General features: G+C 43.8%; 1 protein-coding gene across 2 annotated transcripts in view; it reads right to left on the bottom strand.

The window, feature by feature from the left end:
• Ets1 (ETS proto-oncogene 1, transcription factor) overlaps positions 1 to 19,400 on the bottom strand; it is a 121,758-nt gene that overhangs the window by 99,785 nt on the left and 2,573 nt on the right. The window contains exons 1-2 of one of the 2 annotated variants that reach the window (XM_040730262.1): positions 12,462 to 12,478; positions 9,807 to 9,889 (exon numbers count right to left, since the gene is read on the bottom strand). In XM_040730262.1, the coding sequence (XP_040586196.1) occupies positions 9,807 to 9,875 (69 nt within the window). In that variant the 5' untranslated portion in view covers positions 9,876 to 9,889; positions 12,462 to 12,478. Of the gene's footprint in view, positions 1 to 9,806; positions 9,890 to 12,461; positions 12,479 to 19,400 lie in introns of those variants that run through there. The other variant, XM_013123931.3, reaches the window with a different exon arrangement.

Genomic DNA, 19,400 nt, shown 5'->3' with positions numbered 1-19,400 from the left:
TTTAACAGAAGAGCAAACTGACACTTGCAGAAGGAAAGCAAATTGTCATAGGCCGCTCTGTTTACAAATTGATGGCGACAGAAATCTAACCCTGGTCTGTTTCATTTCCAGATGCCTCTTCTTCTACCTCTACAACACGAAGCTATGCAGCTCAAAACTGATTGCTAGAAGCCAGGCATGGTGACACTCACTTGTAATCCCAATGCTTGGGAGGCTGAGGCAGGGGAATGACTAGTCTTAGTCTGCTACAGAGGAAGACTCTGCCGCATTGAAACTAATTCCATAAGATGTGTGTATACTCATAGTAAATACTTGATGAATTATGCTAAGGTGGAGTCACAGAACTAATATGCAAGGTACACTTGGGCTATGGCAAGTATTCTGTTGGACTAAGAAATGAACTACACCCTTAGGGGTTATTGTGTAAGAGTTTCTTCTTATATGGAAACATTTTATCCTGCGGGGTAGCTCTTAAAGTAGGAAGCTTAAACTACTCAAATTAGCACCAGAGAGTCCCTGAAACTGACCAGATTCACTAGGCCTTTCCCTGCCAGAGTAAGCAATAAATACTTAGAGTCCTCAGAGGAGCAAAGATGAGCTGCAAAGAAGACTCTGAGAACAGACCAGCTGCCTGGAAGAAGCAGAAACCAGCCAATGTGCCTGGAACAGGTTTAGACCAACTGAGTCACTTAGAAGGGACACTCCAACCTGTTTGGCTGTCTGCAGGCTGTGCAGTGTGCTCGAGGTTCCCAGCTTTTGTGAGCTGTCACCCGTGCTGCAGTGGGCCTTGGTGGTGTAGCGATCTCTGAGTTGTTTCTGCTCCTATAAGTGACCTCCTCAACCACATTCCTATAAGTGTCCCAATAACAAACATTGGCTCGCCAAGTTGGACTTCGCTGGTATCCACACTTTTATCTGTCATGGGACACCTATCTAGGGCGAGTAGACGTGTGCTTTGTCTCCCCAGGAAAAGGAACACACAGAAGAGCAAACAGGAAGTTATAGTGAGAGGGTGTGACAGCACTAAAGACCCATTTGTAGGGGAAAGGGAAAGTAGCAGAGGGGATGTTCTAGAGAAAGCAGACTAAGGTGAGAACTGTAGGTTGATGGACACTGAACACTGGTGAGCGGCCAAGCAGTCAAAGGGAGAAGAAGATGGCAGCCCTACAGTTCAAGACAGACACAACTAAAGCGGGAGGAATGGAAAGAGATTCACGCAGGTCAGAAGCAGCTGGAGACTGTTAGTTGGTGGGGACACATGTTGGAGAAAAGCATTTGTAAAGGGAAGCTTTTTCCTTGAGAGAAGCCTTCCCGCCAGCCTGGTTCTAGAGCCGCATCAGTCCCAAATAAACACACAGGAGGCTATATTAATTATGAAGCTGTTAGCCTTGCTTGTTTCTTACTGGCTAGCTCTGCTTTAAGTAATTACCCCATAATTGTTAATCTAAGTATGTCTCTTACCGGAGAATAGTTCCGGGCTTCCTACCCCATGGCATTACATCTTGACTCTCTGTGTTTCTCCTTCCCAGAGTCCTCCTGGACTCCTAGTCCCACCTATCTTGATTCCCTATTGGCCAGCAGTGCTTTATTGACATATACACAGAACTTCCCCAACAAGCATTATCTTGGGCACCCTGCAATAGGCTGTGGCAAGCCCAGATGATTACAGCTTAGGTACAGGCTAGAAGCAAGCCATGTATACCAGAACCAGGAGGTTGTGTCTATGACTTGTTAACCCAATACGTTCTAGAGAGACTCACTGGTGGGTGCTAAGTAGGATGGACTGGGCAGCAGCAGAAGGTGAAGAGGTAGCACTGTCTGTCAGTACGAGTCCTGTCAAGCTACACGGGGAGCCGAGGCAAGAACGCAGATCTGTGCTACTGACCTGGGCTTCATTTCTGTTTTCAAGTTATTTAAACTAAATGTTTATTCCCATAACGCACTTTACCGCAATTATGATTTCTTTTAAATTGTAGTAAGATAGTCCGGATTAATTGCTGACTTTGAGTACAGGCCTCACACGAAGCCTCATTAATCTTGCCTAATCCAGCTGTGAAGAAAGGCACATGGGGTGGAGGTGGAAACAGCCATACGGCCTTCTGAAGGGAGAACCAGCATGGTTTTCTGAATGAGGCAATAAAGGAAAAAAGAAAAAGAAACCTAAAGCACACGGAGCGTCTGCTCCTGTGCAGTGAAAATGCTAAGCCGTGGGGCGTAGGTAAGGAAGGTGGAAGACAGCGTCACATTGGCTCATGCTTAGATAGAGGAATGGCAGAGCAACTTGGTAGAGCAGTTTCTTAAGACAGGAAAGGATGAAGATAGAGCTGATTGCATAAAGAACACGGTTTGGGCACAGATTCAAGGAAGCTGGAAGGTGAAGCAAAAAGGAAAATGATAAAATATGGCTCTTATAGATGTTGTGTTTCTTGTTGTTGTAACAAGATGCCTGGCAGAACCAACTCAAGGGAAGAAAAGTTTACTTGGCCTTGAAATTTCATACAGCCACAGTCCACCTAGCCAGGGAAGGCCAAGTCAAGCAGCTTAGTCCGTGGCATGGTAATGTGCCATGGTGGCTTCTTCTACAGCAGCTGACCAAGAAGAATATAGGCTGAAAAAGGGATGTTCCAGGACCACTTTTCATAACTTCTTGTGCCATCCAGGCCCCACCTCCTGAAGGGCAATGGCTTTCAAAATCATAACACAACCTGGGGACCAAGCATCTAAAATATGAATGGGTAGTTCAGATCCACGGGTCTATAGTGACAGGAAAAATAAAGGCATAAAAACAAAGTTGAAGGTATAGAAGAAAAAAAAAAAAACACAGTAAGTGCATGCAATCTCAGTGGCCAGCATGGGGCTTTAAACACTGGTGGCGGTTTCTAAGCATCCACTAAGAAAGAGTGGGAACCATGTGGCCAACTCTGCCACACTCTTACTGTGTGAAGAACAACTCAGTAAGCATCACTGCAGAGAGGCATTGCGGGAGAATGTCCAGAAGCCTTCAACCTAAACAAAAGCTTTGTCACGGCTCTGCTCTAAGGATGGCCTAAATACCCTTGCCATCGTCTCAGGGGACCACATCCCCTCTTGTTAGAGTGAAGGGCTCCCTTGTCCATGCCCTCTCTCTACTCCACTGATCATGCATCAGGAGCAGATCCAGCACCTCTGCAGCTACTGTCCTTCTGCACTGCAGGCAGCTGTGTCTCCAGAGCCACTGTTTCCCCCTCCCCTTCCAGTCTTGCTAATCCCAAAGCCATTCTATTTGTTCATAGTCACCCAAAGTCCCCCAAAATTGGAAGAGGGAATAAGGGGATAATTTTATAATATCGAATCACAAACATGGAGTCAGTGTGTGTGTGTGACAGCGTGTGAGCTGCTCTTCCAGCACTTCTCCAGCTTCAACCAAGCAGCCTGCAGGTTGCAGGTGTTAGCCTATTAACTCCATCCTCCCCATCCTTTCCTTGTGTCTATATAGAAACACTGCCTTGCCTTTGGTTGCCAGCTGAAGCCTAGAGTTTAGCCTCAAGCCATAAACCTTAGAAGGCACAATCAACACTACAAGATGTTTTTCAATCCAGAATTACAGTGGAGTCAGCACTGGGCAGGATGGACATTGTGATTTGTCAACTAGGATGACTGTATTATGTTCTGGGAATGTCACAGACACGCATACTCTCTACCAGGAACACAGAGGCCCTATAAAGCAGGAAGCTTGTGTACAAGTCCTGTTCAACTGCCGCAGAGCTGTGTAACCTCTGGCCTGTCACTTGACCTCCCTAAGCTTTTGCTTCCGGAGGAGGATAGCTTGCCGATCTGCAAGTTCCTTGCCAACTCAAACTCTCCATTTTGCTGACCCGAACACATTCCTTGTCCTGACCTTGTAACTGGCAATCTTCATCAGATCAACAGCTCCATGGGACAGACCAGAAAGCCTATTGGGCCAAAAGTTGTCAGAGTCAGAATGTGAGTTCACCACAGTGTCCCTGTCACGTTCACGCTGTGTCCTCATGCTTCCCAAAGCCATGCCCAAACAGTGTTTTCCCCCCATATGACCCACTACTCAGAAGAAAAAAGCGAAGCTTGGGCAGTTAGCAGGCTCTCTCATGGTGTATATTATAAAGAAGCAGAGACTTCTAATAGATTCTGAGGTCTCTCAGCCCTAGGAGATGAAGTGTGAGGCAGCATCACCTTACACTGACTGACAGACAAGTACATCAGCTGGAACTCTTTGGACAACACTAATAAGGATTTCTGATCAGACTGTGTTTGGTCTCAGAGGGGCACTGGGACATAGAGCTGATACTTGGGCGCACTTGTCCTGCTCTGTTGAGGGTTGAGAAGGGAGGCCCAGCCAAAGTCCTCTGAGCTCTCCTGAGAGCGACTATGGAGGAGGAACAAAAGGGTGGTGTGGCCACCACCCGGAGAGGCAGGAACATACAAAATAGCAAAGTCCCAAGAGGCAATTTTAATTTTAGACTCAAGGCCAGGAAATTCTTTTTAAAACAATGAGAGTGATAGGCTTGAGCCTTGGTGAGCGGGCAGGCTTTACCCTCTGCAGGTTTCTGAGAAAGAAAAAGGGGGCAGAAGGGAGGGCTGAGGAAGAGAGTGTCCAAGGTGTTCTTCGCCTGGGCTGGCTTTCAGCTTCTTGCAGACCGTGGGGAATTTTTGTGCCAGCCAACAACACAAGGGCCTCCACTCACATCAGACACTCACTGAGACCCCACCAGCGGGCATAGACGGCCTGGAGCATGGAAAGGCCCCGAGAGTCTGAAGACAGTACTGCCTTGCTGAGAACTTTCAGGTGAGATCATTGCCATTTGTCAGTTTGGAACTCCACTCATCCAGAAGCCCATGAGCTTGTCCTGACACCCCCGCAGGATGACAGTTTCAGGTACCCATGATGTGAGGTACATGGTGATGCTGATATGGAGAACTGGGCTGGAATCCAGATTTGCAGTTTTCTCAGCAGTCTGCAGAATGGATTTCTGACTCCTTCCTAGGCCAGTTTCTCATAAGCAAGGTATGTGGGTACAAGAGTAAAAGTTGGTTCTAAGTTTATGTTACGCCAGCAAACATCTTTTTGAAAAATGATTAGGGTACGCATCTTAAATAACAGTACTCAGGAGGCAGAGGCAAGCTGATCTTTATGAGTCTGAGGCCAGTCTGGTCTACAAAGTGAATTCAGATCCTGCCTCAAAAAATATGAATAAAATGAATACAATAGTAATATGTTCGCCCAAACCTATTTTTGAGGCTTATTTACCAATGTGATAACATTAAAAGGAGGTGAGAAAGTCATGGGGTGGAATCTAACTGATGGTATAAGACCCCTTATAAAAGGGCTTGAGGAAGTAGGTTCAGTTCCTCCCATCCCCCAGCCATGTGGGAGCAGAACATTTATCCCTTTTAGAAGACACAGCAGTGAGGCGCCATCTTGGAAGGAGGGAGGGACTGACCTCATGAGACCCTGAATCTATCAATGCCTTGATCTTGAATCTTCCTAACTTCCAAAACTGTAGCAATAACTCTTCATGATATCAAAAATTTAGTAATAGCAACAAGAAAAACCAGATTTAAAAAGAGATTTGGGTCATATCTATGCATTGCTGGCATTATACAGTTACACAATTCATCTAACCATGTAGGGACTTTATTTTCTGATGTTGTAACATCCAATGTGTGTCCTGACTCTGAAATGATCTGGTTTACACTGACTGACCCTTATAGCTCAAAAGTACCCTATTCTCTAATATGCTAGGGAGAAAGGAAGAAAGGAAGGAAGGAAGGAAGGAAGGAAGGAAGGAAGGAAGGAAGGAAGGAAGAGAGGGAGGGAGAGAGAATGAGGGATGGTAGATATATAGATAGACAGACATACACATATATAAGTACTCTATTATGCCTCCATAATTTCATCAGTCATACAGCCGTCGTCACCCCCAAGCAAGAAGAAAAAGGGAAAACTTTTTAATGTTTTCTACTGCTATTCCTAATTTGAGTCTTCCCACTTTTCCAAACAAAGAATTAACTGCAATGCTGCATGTTTCCCACTGGGGTGGTGCCTCTAACGGCTTTACAGTAACAAGCATAGTGGCTGCACGAACAGCATGTGGAGAGCTCATGATTACTCCATGAACACACCCAAATGCTAGAATCCCGAAGCATGAGTGGTAGGCAGGCATCAGGATAACAACAGCCAGAGCTGTATCTAAGAAAAGAATTGCTTCCCAAAGAGCCCAATTAAACTGAACCACTCTAGATAAGAGAACCTGTCTGGTTACACAATGGAACTGTAAACCACCAACCCATGACAAGAGAATTTTGATCTGGTGGCAAGAGGGCTCTTTCTCATGAGGGGAGCATGAAGCAAGATTTCCCAACAACAATGTCGCCACCTGTACCCCAGTAGCTCTGTCTTGTTCTGACAACACCCTTGTAGAGACAAGTAAAAATATTCTCTATTTTTCTCCCCCACAAATACTCTTAACACAATCTAAGAACCCAGGAAAGAAAGAAAAGACGTGGCAGGTGGTAGAAAAATGGAGTTAGCTGGGCTCATCTTTATGGAGGTATTTGGTGAGACTGTCCCCATAGAAGCAGCACTGTGACCTTCGTGGTGGGTTATATTCCCCTGTGTCGTAGACAAGGATGGTACGGTTCAGTGCATTTACAGTTTGCTCACCTTCACTGCTTAAGGACAAACAGATGAGGTTTTTCTGCCTCCACTGCTCAAGTACTCTCTGCAGTGCTGCTCTCATTTGAACTATCCTCTAAAACCCAAGTAAGAGTTTAATCACTGTTATGATAAGCGATAGACTGGAACCCATTGATGTTGACTTGACCACAGAGGCTCTGCTCTTCTCAGCAGGTGGGTGCTATTATTGTAGGAGCAGATTCCCGATGAGAAAGACTGAGTTCCAGCAGCTTCCTGACCTCACTCTCTCATGCTCATACAGCCTCTTCACTCGCTCTCAAACAACATCCTAAAATGGTTCCATGATCTTTAGAATACAGCAAGAAGGTCTTCAGTAGATACAGCCCATATTCCTTGACCTGGCCCCAGGACAGAGTCTAACAAATGTCTTTTGTAGTTATTGCTTTGTTTGTTTGTTTACGAATTACACAGTCTGAAGAATTACGTTTTAGCAGCAAAAAGAGATTACAATCCAAGTGCATCCCATAGTTACCTGTCCCGAGATCACAAACTCCATCTAGTACCTGTTATAAATAGGGGAAGAAGAAGATGGGTTCCTCTTATCTGAAGACAAAAACAAGGGGATCCTGTCTCAGATTTTTTTAATTAAAAAGAGGACTGACTAGAGGTGTATCACTCACAAGTTGGATACTTTCCCATCATGCTTGAGGTCCAGGCTCAATCATCAGCACTATATAAATGAATGAAAAAGAGAGAAAGGAAAGAAGGAGGGAAGGAGGGAAGAAAGGAAGGAAGGAAGGATGGAAGGAAGGAAGGAAGTGGAAGGAAGGAAGGAAGGAAGGAAGGAAGGAAGGAAGTGGAAGGAAGGAAGGACTTGCTATATCTTTGTGAGACTGGAAGAATTCACAGTCAATCTCAAAACCTCTGAGAAAGGGCCTGGAAAGAAGGTTCAGCAGTTATGAGCACATGTTACTCCTGCAGAAGAGCGGGTTTCAGTTCCTATCACTCATATCAAGTGACTCACAACATCCCATAATGTCACCCCCAGGGCATCCAACATGGGCACAAGCACTCATATATTCTCTCTCTCTCTCCCTCTCTCTCTCTCCTTAAAGAAAACTCTGAGACAGAGAGCTTGTGGGAAGACTGTCACTTGGGACTTATAATGGAAATGGAAGTAGCTGAATTTGATGGCTGGGATGCTGCTCTTTGGGGCAAGCACACAAGTTCATCAGCACAGTCTAGGACTCATGGATCAGATGTCTGAGCCAGCCAGCGATTGAAGGCCTCTCTCAGGTCCTCTCAAGCTGACACCCAGCATGCACTCAGGCACACTTCAATCTTCTGGAACCTTCAGTGGTCACATGTATGAGGTAGCCTTGGCTTCATATTGCTTTACTCTGCATAACACAACAGCCATCAGACAAAGGCAAGACTGTTTATACAACTTGGAAATATTTTAAAGTATGTGTGACATGTGTGGAGGCATGGTCCTCTGACAACTCTCTGAAGTCAGTTTTTCTTCCATCTTTATGAGGGTTCTGGAAATCTAACACAAGTCATCAAGCTTGTATGGCATTACCTCTACCCACTGAGCCATCTCACCAGCCTAGAGCTTATATATATGCTACATTCGCAAGCTTGTTTGGTTTTAAAGTTTTGAGGGACAATTTCTGAGTTTGTTATCATTTGGAAAATAAAGGCAAGATGTTTATATGTTTTTTAAATGTGTGTTTGAACTATGGCAAAAGAGTGGGGGCATTTCAATGTGATCCACCCTCAAATAGACAGAGTCATCCCCTAAATACCATCTAATCAGAAGAAATTATGATTGGGGATTTCATTTAGCCTCATGGGCACCAGTACATTCCATGCAGTATAGTTAGGGCGCCAACTCTTGGCCCTGAGCATATTTCTATGTGTCCCAGAGCCTGCAGCTCTGAAAGAGGTGAGTGGGTAGTTATTATCCCTACTTTCTGCAAAGCTCAAGGTGCTTCCTAGGAGCCTGTCCACATGATCTCCAAATAAGGTCAGTAATTCCTGACTGCCTCCTCCACACATCCTCCTTGTGAGGAAGATGGTCACAACCTAGGTCATGTTTAGTTAAAACTATAAGCTCTCTCATGCCTGCCCTTCCTTAGGTAGGCCAGCAGAGTAGAGTAAAAAAGAATGACGCATGAGAGGGCCAATGAGCCAGCATCAGAGGGACGTCCAGAGTGCACGGAGGCTCGCTAGTATAGCATAACAGGAAAGATCACTTCCTCTGCCAGATGAAAGGGTTCCACACCACCCGTGTAAGTACCTAGAAGCTGAACCCCTCCCACACAAAAGCCAGACGACTTCCAAAGTGCTGTTTCTTTACCTCCTGACTGTGACATCACCTCCTTCATTACAGTCTCCCTACAAGCTGACCTAACAAGCCAGGAGAATCATGCCCTGCTTTTGACAGACTGGCCCTGAGGCACATCAATGGGCCATTACCTGAGAGTTGCAGAGCTTTAGCAACTGTGGCTGAGATTGCTTTAAGTATGCCTGTAGGACAGCAAGGGACCAGAGAATGCTAATGTGATGCCTAGTTTAAAACTTGAGACTCCCGGCTACTAGAAAACATCCTATTTTGAAAGACTGTTTATTCACCTATTCAATCTGTTAAATGGAGCTCCCTGGACTAGGATCATGGTCTCAGCTTTTAAAGTGATGATTTATAAGTAAATCAGACCAGCTTACATAGTACAGTCTGCCTTCAGATGTGAGGCTGTTCTGAACCAGCATCCTCAACTGAAGGCAACTGACTTTATAAGCTTCGTATCTTTGCTGTGGAGCTGTTGGAGCATTATAGGAACTTAGCTACACCTCTGCCTTTCCTAACTAAGTGATGATAGCACTTCCCAACACCACACAGCCCAACATGTCTCTAGGCATCGAGTAAAATTTCCTTAGGAGGAGTCACGTTCTCTGAAACTACAAACCTTCAACAAATCCAGGGTTTTTTGATTTCTACTTTATATTCCTATAACATAGATAATCTCACAATGGAACTCCCCCAAGAGACCCAAAGCTGAATCCCTGCCTTTCCTATGTCTCCAGGGGCATGAAGAAATGCATAGAGGCTGGGTGGGTAAGGGGAAAAGGAAAGGAAGAGACCATCACTCACCAACACAGCAGGACGCGGTGCAGAGTATGCGGTGGAGCTGCCCACGGTGGAATCCACATAGTAGCTCATTCTGTTCTCCACACCTGTGCAGAAGAAAACATCTGATGAGTTTCTGGCTGGCTGTACATGGGTGCAGGGACATTAACGCCTGACAGGCATCAAAATCCTAACCTGGGCATCTTTCTTGTTCATTTCTTTGTGAGGCAGAAAAGTAAAAAGAATTCAGAAAGGTAGGTAACCTAACCCACGGATATGGTGGGACAGGCCCTAGCCACAGCCAGCCAGCATGGATCACAGACCATGTGCTGCAGACAGTGACAGGGTCTTAAAAAAGACCCCTTTGACAGGATTTCTGGGCAGGGACCAAGTCCTGTGTGTCTTTTTAAATAAGATCTCCATCCGTGTTTCACATGATCCCAGCCCCATCCAGACCTGGCACAGAGCAAGAATTCCTTATGGAGTAAATAAATGACTGGTAAGAGAAATTACAGAGACTGTATTAGTGAAAAGAAAGGAAAACTCTTTTGTGACGAGTCTTCAGCCTGAGGTACAGAGACAGAGAGAAGCCCTGTATAATAACAGGGCAAATTCATCTCATATCAAGAGAAGGTCTAGAAAACCATTCTTGTTCAGAGTTATTATCTGTATTGGAAGTCTGAATGAAAAGAATGCTCCTGGAATGTTCTAACTTAGAGGGATTTTCCAGTGAGCTGCCAGTCACCAAGAAAATCGTTGATATATCAAACATTTCTGTTGAGTTGAGTGCTCTCCAGAGTGCAAAAGTTCACACACTTTCATAAATTCAATACTACACATAAAAATATGCCTCTCTTGAATGATTGAGAAGATTACATTCCTAGGCCTATCATTCAGCGGCCAAATTCCGGTTGTTAGAAAGTGACATTTCATCATAGTTGCTTTCCAATTCTTGTCTGTCCTTGCCACTTCATTCCTGTGTATACCCAAATCAACCTATTTCAAGAAAACATAGAAAGTACAGGGATGGATTTTACATACATTTTGCAATTCCAATTCTCTACATTGATAGTACTTAACATTCAATGTGATACCTACTTCTGCAAGGATTGTAGTCACATGGTATGGTTAAACAGGCTTGGCAATAGGAAACCCTGCTTACCAAGGGCTTGACCAATTGAGTCACAGCATGAAGTAGGTGAGAAATTTGATCTTATAAGGCAAAAGTTATCCTAGAATTGTGGGATTGCTTTGAAATACTTTATCTTATTAAGATGACCCCGCCCACATCAGCCAGCAATCCCTGACCTCCACCAGCTGCAACACATGGGGGAGCAGACCCTGCACCTCAATAGGGCAGCACAATAGAGCCAACCCTGCAGGCCTGTGCTCCATCTCACAACCAGGCTGTATTAGGAATCTACTTATTCCTTCAGCAGTTACTCTATGCCTCCTATGTATGAAGCAATGTGCTGAGCCCTTGAGACATACTAGTAAACAAACAGATTCCTGACCCCCTGGCCCTTGGTTTCTAACAGGCTAGGGGAAGAAAGCTGAGAAGGACAGAGTCTGTGGCTTCCGAAGTGGAGAAGACAAATTCCCATGTAACTCTATCACATTGTGATCGTGATCGGTAGTTTGCCGAAAGTATGGAAAACATAGGCAGTGGTTGGTTCTCTGGGGCACACGGAATAGGAAATAGTGGAAGGCTTCAGAGGGAGATGTAACTGCATGCCTCTGTGACTCCCACAGCAGCACAGGACCTTCACCCTTCTGCATGTCATTTACTTAAATATTCGCAAGAGAGGGAACTCTGCGAATTGACAGCACTGTGCCAGAGCCTAGCTCAAAGACAACAAGAGTTTCTGTTTGCCAGCCAGACAACACTCCCCTTCATAGCAACACACTTGGAAAAAGGTCCAGTGGAAACATGTTTTCTCTTCCAGTTGACGAGGGAGGGAGGAAACCTCTGGCCGAACATCTGGTGCATTCTGTGCTGGACCATACTCTCCACAGCATGAATGACACTTCCCTTGGGGAAAAGCCTTTTGCCCAGGGAGGAAACTAAAAAGAGGGAGTTGCCAGGGATCTCAAGGGCTCTCATCGCAGGAAATAACTCTGGGACCAAAAGCGATTGTGGCTTTATTATTTTTTTGGAGAAAGAAAAAAAGAACCTGCCCCTTTTCCAACTTGCAGATCGTGACATAGAACAGCTGTGGGAGACCTAACAGTTTCTGAAGATGCAATGGGGTGTGTGTGTGTGAGCTCCTTCTCCCCTTGGCTTTTTAGCCAACAGGAACTCCCTCCCACATGGCAACTTCTTGAACATCAGTTGGACTTGAACATTTTGTCTTGGCCTTGCACATGTGTATAACTTAAATAGAAACCAACTGTGTGATTTTAAGCCTTACTCTCCAGCTGAGAAACAGCCCTGAGACCTGTCTCTGTGGAGATGGGATGGGAATGTGTGGAAACAGTGGATCATACAGAGCTAAATTCCTTTTTCCTCAATGGAATCAGCACTGCCCATTCAGCAGACTGGGTGCTTCCAAAGTGAGACTACTAAGCCCAACCTTCCAAACCCCCACCATGTCCTCAGCCCACAGAGCCCTGCTGCATCCTCCACAGACTTCCACTGTGTAAACTCAGTTTCTCCCTCCCCTGCCCTTCATTGGTTACCTGTTTCTGGAAATGCCCTCTGTCCTCCAGTTCCTCAAGAACCATGAGCCCCATGTCTCCTGAAGCCTCCAAGCTTGTGTCAAACCCCATAACCCCACCCCTCACACTGCCACTCTCCACCCCAGCAGGGGCTAGCTACTTCTTTCTACAGTCTCAAGCGTATTATCTTCCTACTGTTCGCACTTATCACACCGCTCTACCCACATCTGTTCCTATTTATCTCTCCCACTCAATCCTCAACTAGTTGAAAGTAGGCACTATACCTTTTTTTCTCTTTGCATGCTAGAAACTCAAATGTTTTTAAATCCGTGGGTAGGTGGGTTGGTGGGTGGATAAACAACTCTGTCTAAGAATGGAACGGAAGGGTCAGATGTGAATGTAATTGTTTTACAAGTAGGAGGATCTGCATAGGCTGCAGTTCTGCATAAAGACCACCCAAAATGAGTGTGCCCCATGTCTATCTCTAACCCAAATCTGCTTTGCTATGCTCTATTTCATGTCACCTTATTGAAGAAACCTGTTCCCACTGCCCCACCTCACTAGAATTCAAGCTGCCCAGAGCACAACCTAGTCTATCGCTGGGTTCCTGTTGAGTCTTTACCACGTGACTGACAAATAACTGGAGGATTAGAGAAAACCTTTGGTTCAAGTTAGTCTTTCTTAGATGAGGAGGAAATCTAAGACCATCCTGTCCACTGCCCAGTTTGACCAACCCTAGAACTTTACTCCTCCCCCTTTGCTTCTCGGCCTTCTTCATCCTGGACCTTAGAGACCAAGTAAGCTATCAGTAGAGAAAACAAAAGAGTCAACAGCCTGGCCTATGGGAACGTGTCATATCCAATTCACCTCTTGAAAACTACTTTTCCATTCACTTCTAGGGTGTTTTTTGTCTTTGTAAAGAAAGTATGTGGCTGTTTCAACTTCTACCTGGTCCAGGGGCCTTGTAACCCTGCCAGGACCTGCTGGCCCACACCCCTTGTCACCCAGGTCAAGTGACAGAGATGCACAAAGCAAAGGGATTAGCAGGCAAGAGGGATGAGGGAGGGCAAAGCAAGATAACAAAGGGGACCCTGAGGAGATAAGCCTTGATCAGAGATGCATCCAGTTCACACAGCACTGTCCTGCTTGATTCCATCAGTAGGTAATGAAAGGTCAGTCAAGGGCTTTTAATTTTAAACAATCTATCCTTAAAGGAAACCTGGGCTTTTAAGCAAATATCCCAGTAAAGCACACTTAGTCTTTTTTTTTTCTTTTCTACTTCCCATGCATAGTGGTATGCATTTATAAATCTGGCACTCAAAAGAGTGGGGCAGGAACATAGTGAGTTCATGGCCAGCCAGGGCTACAGAGAGAGCTACTATTTCAAACTAAGTAAGTAAGTAATTTCCCCAAATGGTTAACATCAGAACTTGGATGTACTACAAATATTTCTAAACCCCAATATTCTGAAATCATTCTTCTATAAAATATTTTAAATTCACAATAGAAAATCTTGAAATTTGTGGGTTTTTTAAAAGATATTTTTCTGCATGCCCACAAATATTTTGACTTTTGAAACTGGAATCTAAAGGTTGTCTTTTATTCTCATTATGTGTATGTAGAATCAACTGCCATTTTCATGTTTGTTTGGTTGGATGGCTCTTTTGGAAGATTCTGTTGTTTCTTCAACAATAAATCCGTGCCTAAATGTAGGGGGGGAATAACTTAGAAAAGCCTCAAATGGATATCTTTTTTAAAAAATCCTCTGCAACCCCACCATCCACAGTGGCCGCACAGACTGCCCAAGCCACACAACTGTCACCCACATTTAGATGGCTTAGTTTGATTCTATGCAGGTTCTCCCCACTGTCCAGAGTCAGTGAGCTCTCACTAGCTCAGGTCAGCTGTTTCTGTGGGTTTCTCCACAATGGTCTTGGCCCCTTTGCTCATACTATCGCTCCTCCCTCTCTTCGACTGGACTCTGGGAGCTCAGGATGTGTGCATTTTTTTTATTAAGTATTACTCGATCTCCTGAAGTTTAATACTGTAAGTACATACAAATATTCTGCACTTCATAATATATAATTAGCCACAATTATATGGCTACTGCCAAAATATTACTTTTTTTTTAAAGAGACTGGGTCTTTCTGTATAGTCCAGACCAGCCAGGGGCTCCCTATGCAGCCCAAGCTAGCCAATATTGACAAGGAAAAGAAGTCTGTACATGTTCAAAGTTGATGTAATTTTTTCCTGACTATTCTGCATGTCTGGCTATTTGGATGAAAACAGGGTTCTAACTATGCCTCATAAACATGTCCTGAGCTCTGTGGTCACCCTGGTTTTCCTCTTGTAAGTGATACAAGAGGTATGATACTCTACCATCCTCTTAGAGTCAAGAATTGCCCAAAAGAGGGACCATGCCCTTTTAAATGGTGCATACCAATCATTCAATCTGCATTTGTTGACTGGGTGAAGGAATGTGCCAGAACATATCCAGAAGGGTAGAACTATGTCACCACATGTTATGGAGAGTGTCCACTTGCAACAGTGAACTTGGGCTTCCTAAATGCAACAGAGAAGGGGTCAATCATAAAAATACAATCAAAGGACACTTTAAAATGTTGACTACAAATAATACTGCATTTATCTCTAATCTAATTAATGTACCACACACTATTTTGCCTGTCTTCCTTCCTTCATCATATCATAATTCCCACCCATGGTTCGTGGTATTTCTCCAGTCATTTTGGAAGGTGTCTTCTTGATCTGTTAGTACAACAAAGCTACCAAGGCCAGTTCTCTAAATGCTTTAAGAGCACTCATATGAAATAATGGAACGTTCCTTACTACACTCCTAGGAAACATTGCTGTAAAGCAGCAGTTTCTCAACCTGTGGGTCATGACCCCTTTGAAGGGTCAAAGGATCTTTGCACAGGGGTCATCTAAGACCATTATAAAATACAGATACTTACATTATGATCCATAAGAGCATCAAAATTAGAGCTATGAAGTAGCAACAAAAAAATTTATGGTTGGGGTCACCACAACATAAGGAACTATATTAAAGGGTCGAAGCATTAGAAAGGTTGGGAACCACTGACAGACAGAGACTGAATGGGAATGAATGGTTAGGACTGAGGGCAGTCTTTCTGCCTCACTAAGACTGAAGGATGCTTAATTTCTTCAGTAAGGGTGGCATACTCACAGTGACATCCTTTAAATAGTGGCATTGGCCAACAAAGGCAATGTTCTGACTTCTGTGTGCTGCCCTTTCCTTCTTCTTTAACAAAGTTAGAGATAACAACTGTTAGAGTGTAATCAGCACGTCTTCTTCTTTCCCGCTCTACTGGCAATTATCCCTAGCCCTTTCTTTAAAAAATGAATCACCCATCTCCTGTTCTTCTGTCTCTGAAATTTCTAATTAAGCTTAGCATTGTCAAGTCCTGCATGAATGTACATAACCAATCTTCCTTACAATACTAAAATGGGATCATTTCATTATGACTTTATAAGCATGTATTCTTTTGCTCTTCCTAGGGACACTCTTCCTAGGGTCACTAATGTCTTCTAGACAAGGCTAAAAGGTGGTTTAAGGGAGCTAGAGAGATTGTTCAGTGGTTAACAGTTAATACACCTATAACAGAGGGCCTGTGTTCAGTTCTTGGCACCCATCCTGGGCAACTTACAACCTCCTGTAACTCATTTCCAAGGTATCAATCCCCTCTACTGTCCACTGCAGGCACCTGCCCCACTCACATACACAAACATATAATTTAAAAATAAAATATTTTAATGGTGGTTTTACTCTAGCATACTACAGAGCTAGGAAATAAGGAGTGCTTCATGGATGATTTTTTGCATTTCATCCTGGAGAGAAAAATCCCTAGTCATCAAGCTGTCAGAATGCATTGTGAACAATAGGTACAAAGGTTCTGCTGAGCTCTGAGAGCCTCCAAATTCAACTAGGACGGTGACAACCGTAGTCTCTGAAACACAGCAGAAAATGCTTGTACTCCTACTCCTTCTATTTACTCAGCTAGCATGTAGGACACGTCATAAGAAAAGTGGCTCTCGGTAATAAGAAAACTGCAGTGATGATATTGTCCTTTAATGCTGTGTACGACACAAATGAACACACTTGACCTTCAGATACACCTCAGCACTGTGGACAAGACAGGAGATGACAACTGGTTAAACTAAGATTGTTTTATACTTCCAACATGGAAACAGCAAAGAAGAATCTGGAAGAATGATGTTAAGCACTTCTTTCTTCCCAACCACAGACGTCTTAGAGATCAGGCTTAAACAGATACTTGGCCAAATCAAACCCAAAGAAGAATTATATAACAAAAATGTCAGCTCTCACCCAATGCTTGCTGTTAAAGAAATTCTTTAAGAATCTTAAATAATTTCTTTTTAACCCATAGCGTGTAGCCTGCATTTGCAATCTAGAATTTAAATCGGGTTCTTGCTCATCAGAAGATCTCAACAAAACGTTCGGTCATAAATAGAAAGACCGGGGGAAAGAAAGAGGACAGGATAGTTTTAATATTTTGTTTCTAAAATGGAATTAAAAGACACCAGCTGACTTGGATCTCTCAAATCTGGCAAGCAACTCCTTGGACTATGTCTAATTGTGATTTTCATGGTGGGGTTTCATTTGTTTTATTGCCCAAATTCTAAGGTTCCAATTTCCCAGTGTAATGCTAAACAGCTTGCTGGCATTTTGCTGCTAAGAAGGGTTCCGCAGAGCCAGTGAATTTTAGACTCAGAAAAAAATTAATCAAATCATCTCATTTTTGTTTTAATAAGCTAAGGTCAGACAGCTGAGGTGTCAAGAAGAGTTTTGAACTACAGACTATGAGTGGACCTGGCTATCCTTCCTGAGTGTGCCATCAGGACAGGATTTCTTAGTTTCACTGTCTCAGTTTCTCCAACTATAAAATGAAGAATAGAATACCACCCCTCTGAGGGTGGTTGAAGAGGGATATACAAAACACAAGAATTTAGCTATATTATTATACATAGTAAAGAATGGTCAATAAATTATCTTAATTGCTATTTTATCAGCAGGACCTCACATTTACTGTTATTAGGAAAGATGGGTTTTAGTATAATTATTAGATTAGCATTACAGCTTGAGGTGGCAGAGGTTACTTAAGAATTCCATGTAGTGGTGCATATTTTTAATCCTGGATGCAGAGGCAGACAGATTGCTGTGAGTTCCAAGAGCTACAGTGAGGCCTTGACTGAAAAAAAAAAAGAAAGGTGAGAAAGAGGGGGAGATGGAGATCTAGAACCCCCTGGTCTAAATCTTCACCTCTTTTCTAGACATTTGAGGCATCCAAAAACATTAATGCCTTTTAGGATCACAGGCTGAATACCCTTAGTCAAGAATTTTTGCAGAAGAAAAGAGCCAAAGTTTTCAGTGATATCTAAGCACCCTGCACTATTGTTATGCATACATCCAAGAAGCAAGCATATTCTTACAGCTCCAACAGAGCTCATGGAAAGATTGCCACTGCTGTCACACAATCACACAAACCATATATATGTATATGTATATATATGTATATATGTATATGTATAGCCACCTTTTATGGAGTAACATTTACACCAACTGACTATACATACAGGGAGTTAGTTGACTGCTCTGGAAGCACTGCAAGGGTTCCTGCTTGCCTGAGACTCCCATTTTTGTCTCTGTCCTGGCTTTTGGTTTGAGGCAAGGACACCCAAACTGTGAAGTGCACAGTTCTGGCTACAAAGCAGGTCCAGGCTCCACCAGGACCATGTGAGGATGGGGCTATAGGTCTCAGGACCTCCGTCAGGAGCAGCACTGGACTCACTTGCTGAGTGTACTCTTTTTGGAGCATTTTTACTAACATGGGTGCTTCAGAAGCAGAGACACTGGGAAATAAGAGCAAAGATGTTTTGTGGAGACTAAGCTCAAGTCTGTACAGAGAAAGAGTCTCTGAGCCTCCCATGCCAAAGAATGGCCAACGCTTCTGTCTTCCCCAAGAAACATGGCTAGTTTTTTAGCCTTGAAAAAAAAAAACTCAAGGAACTGAAGCCCTCAGGATCCTTTAAGGGCAGGAATTCCAGGGCAGGGAATGTAGGAAGAGCTTCCTACAGGGGACACAGAACGACAACAAACCCCCACGTTCATAGGAATCATTTAAAGACCTCCTCCCAAAAGATGATTTTGATGGCCTTGTCCCCATTTTTAAAAGACTCGAAAGCTTTTAGAAACTCTTTGAACTATTTTTGCAAACTTTCATGCCTCTAGACTTGTTTTTAAATAAAGGGCAACAAAATAGAGAATCATATTTCCCCATGAAGGATAGACTCCCGATTGGCACTGAAAGCTCCCTGCATTACTCCCATCAAGAAATGCTGACACAGCTTTCCCTGGAGGTTCTGCAACCACACCTACACCATGGCTACATCAAATTCACCATCTTCTGCTCTCAAGAGAAAAAAAATAATCATCTCAAGCATCCTTCCCTCTCCCCCATGTGTCACTTGAACTCAGAAAATACTCACAGACTGCATCACACCATTTAAAATTGTACGGTCTTTTATTTCCAACCTTTCTTCCAGCAAAATATTGCTTTCTAAAATAAATTACATAGAATTAAAAACATGTATGTGTCTATTCTGCCACCCTCTCTAAACAAGCTGGGCACAAAGTAGAAGCTGGTCTTAGAAACCATACTGGGATGGCTTACTCACTCAGGCATTCCCGAAATGCATTTTTCCCCAGAGTCAGTATCCTCTCAGCATGGGGTAATTAATTTACAAATTCATCTTTGGAAAATAGGCCTTATCTGCATTACCCTCCCAGACACCTAGCAAAGCCCAGGCAGCCTTAGTTTCTGCTTCTTGTGATTGAAGCCCTGAGCCCTGTGTTCACATTCCCTTGGTTCTGATCTGGTCCCACTCACCCTGATGACGTAA

Source organism: Mesocricetus auratus, unplaced genomic scaffold, assembly GCF_017639785.1.
Source record: "Mesocricetus auratus isolate SY011 unplaced genomic scaffold, BCM_Maur_2.0 Super-Scaffold_100022, whole genome shotgun sequence".
In the NCBI taxonomy this organism is placed as follows: domain Eukaryota; kingdom Metazoa; phylum Chordata; class Mammalia; order Rodentia; family Cricetidae; genus Mesocricetus; species Mesocricetus auratus.
This window is presented reverse-complemented; position numbering and strand designations above follow the sequence as displayed.